The 5672-nt window shown below is 48.6% G+C and overlaps 1 protein-coding gene across 1 annotated transcript in view; it reads right to left on the reverse strand.

Moving 5' to 3' along the window:
• The window catches only part of LOC103592686 (retinol dehydrogenase 16-like), a 6533-nt gene extending 1938 nt beyond the window's left edge, over positions 1-4595 (reverse strand). Inside the window, exons 1-2 of the mRNA XM_008575501.1 lie at positions 4150-4595; positions 1386-1644 (exon numbers count right to left, since the gene is read on the reverse strand). Of these exons, the coding sequence (XP_008573723.1) occupies positions 1386-1644; positions 4150-4585 (695 nt within the window). The 5' untranslated portion in view covers positions 4586-4595. The remainder of the gene's footprint in view (positions 1-1385; positions 1645-4149) is intronic.
• Positions 4596-5672: the final 1077 nt, after the last annotated feature.

Genomic DNA, 5672 nt, shown 5'->3' on the forward strand with positions numbered 1-5672 from the left:
AGCGCCGAGGCTGCGGGTTCGGATCCTATATAGGGATGGCCAGTGCGCTCCCTGGCAGAGCGCAGTGCGGACGACACCAAGCCAAAGGTTGTGATCCCCTTACCGGTCACACACACACACACACACACACACACAAAATTGACACTGGTAATGTGTAGCAGACAAAGGATTAAAAGTATGATAATGGCATCACCTCAGTGTAATGTTTCAATCTTGTTCCAAATATTTTATGTACACGAGCTCACTAGCTCTAAATCTTACCTATTCTTCTGCAAGGAACCACTTAAGGGCTATCTGCTCCTATATTCCTCATATCCAGTGAAAACCAGGGTTTTTTGATCAATCTCTTACATAGTCCTCAATCCTCTCCCACCCTCTCCCACCCTAGAAACCCCCCTGGCCATCCCTCTGCTGGGTTATTGCAACTGTCTTCTAAGGTGCACCCTCTGCCTCCAGACTCAGCTCCCCCACACTCAGAGACATCCTCCGCCCTGCAGCCAGCGGGGTCTCTAGATGCTGATGAGACCAAGCAGCTCCCTGATTAAGTCCCTTCCATGGGGTTCCACCATCAACACCGTGAAGCACCTGTGCAGGGCCCATCAGCCCTCCACCAGCCCACCCGTGCTCACCTGCCCAGCCTCTCTCCTGCCAGGCCTGGCCTGGTCCTCTCATGCCTGCAAGACCCTGCTGCACAGGCAGTTGGCTAATGCTCACCCTGGGCCTGGGCTGATGACATTCCCTCATCCACGGGCCCTTCCTGCCCTTCCGTCCAGGCTGCCAGGTTCAGGTCTTCAATGCTCAGCTCACACCCCATCTCCACGGCACTCCCCTAGATCTGGTGGCTGCCATGGCCACCATGGCTGACTTGGTCACAACCGCTGTAAGGGATGGCAACTACCATTCTGTCTCTTGTTTCTCTCTCAGCTGTCAGAGTCCTTAGGTCAGGGACAAACCTTGCTGTTGTCCTAGGTCAATCCACTATGCATGCATGCAGGTGCCCACTAGTACCTGCTGAATGGACTCAGATGCTCTCAGTCCACCACACGCCTCCCTGAAGCTAATGTCATAGTGGTGTGCACGTGGGCGCTAGAGCCAGATTATCCCAGTTCCATTCTGTCTCAGACACTTTCTGGCTGTGGGACCTCCTCCAGGACAGGGTAAGCTTAATTAATGTCTTAGGCCTGGAGCCCTTCCCTCTACCCAGGACACAGAAAGCTGGTTCCCAGTGAATGACACCTAAATTCAGGAGGAGGGTCACAAAGCAGGAGAGAGAGGGATCTCAAAGTTGGGGGCTCTAAATCTGATTAAATGAACCATCTGGAAAAGGCTCCCCCAGAACGAGAGGAGCAGGAGGACTGAGGGAGGGGCCCATCCCAGTCCAATACCTGAGGGAGTCCGAGAAGGCCTCTACGCCATACTTGGAGATGCAGTAGCCCCCACCAAAAAGCGACACCCGGCCCATGACGCTGGAGACATTGACCACGCGGCCCCTGGCCTTCCTCACTAAGGGCAGCAGGCTCAGAGTCACCTCGATCACCCCCAACAGGTTCACATTGAGTATGTCCACAAAGTCCTGCTTGGTCAGCCACTCATTGGGTGTCGATGCCTGGGCGATGCCGGCGTTGTTCACCAGGCCCCAGAGTCCTGGGGACAGTGGGGAGAGGAGAGAGCAACACTGTTGCATCTGTGCACTGTGGACACAGTTATGGTTCAAATTCATGTTCCAATAGAGTGACAGCATCTTGACAGGTGTTGGCTGGAAGAACAAGTAGAACCAGTGACAACATGGCATCTGCTGGGTTGTAGAGAGCAGATCCTGTAACCTGTTGCCGGACAGGGACCATGCCTTCCTTCTTCTTTATTCTTCATGGCCCTGCCCACTGCTTGGTAGAGAACAAAAAGTCACCCCATATGTGACGATGGCAGGAATTTATAATGAAGAAATATTGTGCACCCTTTATTCGGGAAACAAGGAGACTAATGTTTGGTTCTTACAAGTTAATGCTGTCCTTCCAGACATTAGATACATTGACCTATGTTTTTAAAATTTTGGACAGCTTATATAGTGAGTTCTCACCAACTATATGCTAAGGGAAAAAGAGAGACAGGAGAAATAAAGAAGCAGAGAAGAGAGAGGAAGAAAAAGAGGCAAAAATTTAAAAAATCCACACAAAGCTGACTTCTGGGTAGAGTTTGATTGGAAAGACAGGTCTGAAATCCTAGTTTGGGGAGAACTTGGACAGCATTTGATCGAATAAGAATGGCCTTAAAACATCATGCATCAATACTGAGCAATATTTCTGCCTCAAGCACCAGGGAATTCCAGTGGGCAGGTTTTGGGAAGAAGCAAGGCTTCCTCACCCCATGTCCTAGTACACCTACCATCTGCCCCTGGAAAATTCTCTTCCCACCAACCCAGAAGGCCACTCTCACCTCATCTCCACTTGTCCCCAGTTCACTGGGCTTTCAGGTAACCTCTCTGGAAGACCTAAAGACACAATTCTAGGAATTAAAGTAAATAGAGTTTCCAAAGTATAGACTTCAGGGCAGCAGGAGCAGAGAATCCACTGAGTCAGGGCAAGGGGTGGCAGTCGTTGATCTGAAAGAATTGCACCAGGGAGACGACTCCCTCCCATGTCGAGAAGCATGTCCTGCCCTCATGGGAAGGCACATTCTTTCACCAAGATATTTTACTTCTAATAATCCAATCGATATGTATGTTTAGAGAAATTCAGGTAAATAGAAGTTTTCCAAGACATCATTTACAACAATAAGATGTAAAAAATAATTTCAGTATCCAACCATTAGGTATGTTTAAATAAGTAGCACTGTTTCAAAGGACAGAATATTCTGAATCATTAAATATTATCTTTTTGAATAAATTTTCATTATATTGTAAAACTGCTCATCTTTTTTTAAGTGAAAAAGACACGATACAAGTGATGCACAAAATATAATCCCATTTACATCAAAATGTTCACAGTAAAGTCATGCATCCTATAAAGAAGTTTCTGTCGTCGACAAACCACATAACCTCAGTGATCCCAAAAGATCGTAATGGTTATACCATATGGCACAGGTGCATAGTAGGCTATACCACCTAGGTTTGTGTGAGCACATTTTATGATGTTCGCACTAGGACTAAATTGCCTAACATTTCTTAGAATATATCTCCTTAGGTGATGCATGAATGTGATTATCTCTGGGTGGCAGGATTAAAATGATTTTGATCTTATCTTTATGCATTTCAGTATTTTCCACAATGATCATGTTCTTCATTTCAGTTTAGATAAAAGAAGTCCATGCTCTTTTCTTCTCAATCATAACACACACGAAATAGTGCAATTAAAAAAAGAGAGAGGGCCGGCCCGGTGGCGCACTGGATAAGTGCGCCGCTTGGGAAGTGCGGCGGCGCTCTCGCCCGAGGGTTCGGATCCCACATACAGACTGGTTCCCGCTCACTGACTGAGCGAGGCGTGGGAGCAACACCGAGGGTTGCGATACCGTTGCCGGTCCCCGGTCCGGTACGGGGGCAACACTGAGGGTTGCGATCCGTTGCCGGACACGGAAAAAGACAAAAGACAAAAAAAAAAAAAAAAAAAAGAGAGAGAAAACATGACTCCTTCCTTCTCTTTCCTTCCTAAAACAGTTCTTAACCTCACGTCCTGCTCTGAAAATGAGGATGAACTTAACTGTCCCATGAATAGTGATAGGTCCCTGGTAAGAAGGAGTGAACATGCTGAGAACATGAGCCCAGCTCCTGGAGGGACACCAGCCACCCAGGCAAACACACAGCCCGGGGCCCAGTCCGTACCCATCTCCAGAAGGCTGGTCCCATCTCTAACCCAACACTCAGCGTCAATCAAACCAGAACTTCTGCTCAGAAAGGAGGGAGAGGACAGGAAGGAACTCTGCAGGGCAAACACTCATCAGGGCAACCTCTCACCAGGACTAGAGAGCTCCGGGGACAAGAGGTGGAGGGATTGAAAAGATAAGGGGCTCAGGCTAGCATGAGGGCTGAGAGGTACAGATAATACTATTGCATCAAGCCCCCCAAAACACTCTAGGAATCTTCCCAGGGAGCAGACAGGAGGTGTCCCCTTCACAGGGAGTAAAGAAACAAACAGACATGAGGAGTCCTGGTGGTACCTCTGTCCCCCACACGCTCCTTCACCCACTGGGCGGCAGCAGTGATGCTCTCGGTCTTGGTGACATCCAGAGTCACTGTCTGCAGCCTGTCTGATGTCTGGGCCCTGAGCTCCTTGGCCCCCTTCTCCGTCAGACATGCAGCCAGCACCTTCAAGCCTCGCATGTCCAGCTGTCTGGCCAGCAGGTTCCCGAAGCCCGAGTCACAGCCCGTGATGAAGACGAACTTGTCTGGGAGGTGGCTCACCACCTGTCTCTCACGGTACCAGCACAGAAGGTAGCACAGGCCCACCAGGGCTGCCAGGTACAGCCACATGGCTTTGCAGAGGACAGACACAGCAGGCTGGGGTGAAACAAGAGTCTGGCCCCTGTTCAGACAGGAGGACTTAAGAGCACAGAGGGCTGTGGGAGGCGGGCCAGCCTCCAGGCACCCTGGCATGCAGTCCTCAAGTGTCTTCTTGTTCTCTACTCACAGCATTTCTAGTAGATGCCATTAGATTGCCAAACAACACCTTGACATGAGGACACTTTTGTCACCCACCTTCTCCTGCTACACCATCTCCTCACTGATCCCCTCCACTGCAATCTACCCCCCCCCCACACACACACACTGGAGCCCTCCCTACCTAAGTGTCATGGTTCAGAGCTGTCTTACTTACCTTTTTCCTACTGAAGTCCTGGACCCTGGTCTGTCGAGAAGCATGTCCTGCCCTCATGGGAAGGCACATTCTTTCACCAAGATATTTTACTTCTAATAATCCAATCGATATGTATGTTTAGAGAAATTCAGGTAAATAGAAGTTTTCCAAGACATCATTTACAACAATAAGATGTAAAAAATAATTTCAGTATCCAACCATTAGGTATGTTTAAATAAGTAGCACTGTTTCAAAGGACAGAATATTCTGAATCATTAAATATTATCTTTTTGAATAAATTTTCATTATATTGTAAAACTGCTCATCTTTTTTTAAGTGAAAAAGACACGATACAAGTGATGCACAAAATATAATCCCATTTACATCAAAATGTTCACAGTAAAGTCATGCATCCTATAAAGAAGTTTCTGTCGTCGACAAACCACATAACCTCAGTGATCCCAAAAGATCGTAATGGTTATACCATATGGCACAGGTGCATAGTAGGCTATAGGATCTCAAAGTTGGGGGCTCTAAATCTGATTAAATGAACCATCTGGAAAAGGCTCCCCCAGAACGAGAGGAGCAGGAGGACTGAGGGAGGGGCCCATCCCAGTCCAATACCTGAGGGAGTCCGAGAAGGCCTTTACGCCATACTTGGAGATGCAGTAGCCCCCACCAAAAAGCGACACCCGGCCCATGACGCTGGAGAGACAGCATTTCCTAACAGAGGTGAAGGAAGATGGGCAGGGGCTGGGGAGGGAGGGAGGGACAGAAGAAGCCTGGGCTTCACTGCTCTGGGTGGCCCCCACTGTCCACACTTCCCAAAGGTCTGTCCCTTAACGAAGGGGAGGCAAGGAAATTGAATGGGAAGGGAAGGAGAGATTT

This window comes from Galeopterus variegatus, unplaced genomic scaffold (assembly GCF_000696425.1).
Source record: "Galeopterus variegatus unplaced genomic scaffold, G_variegatus-3.0.2 Scaffold1199, whole genome shotgun sequence".
NCBI lineage: Eukaryota > Metazoa > Chordata > Mammalia > Dermoptera > Cynocephalidae > Galeopterus > Galeopterus variegatus.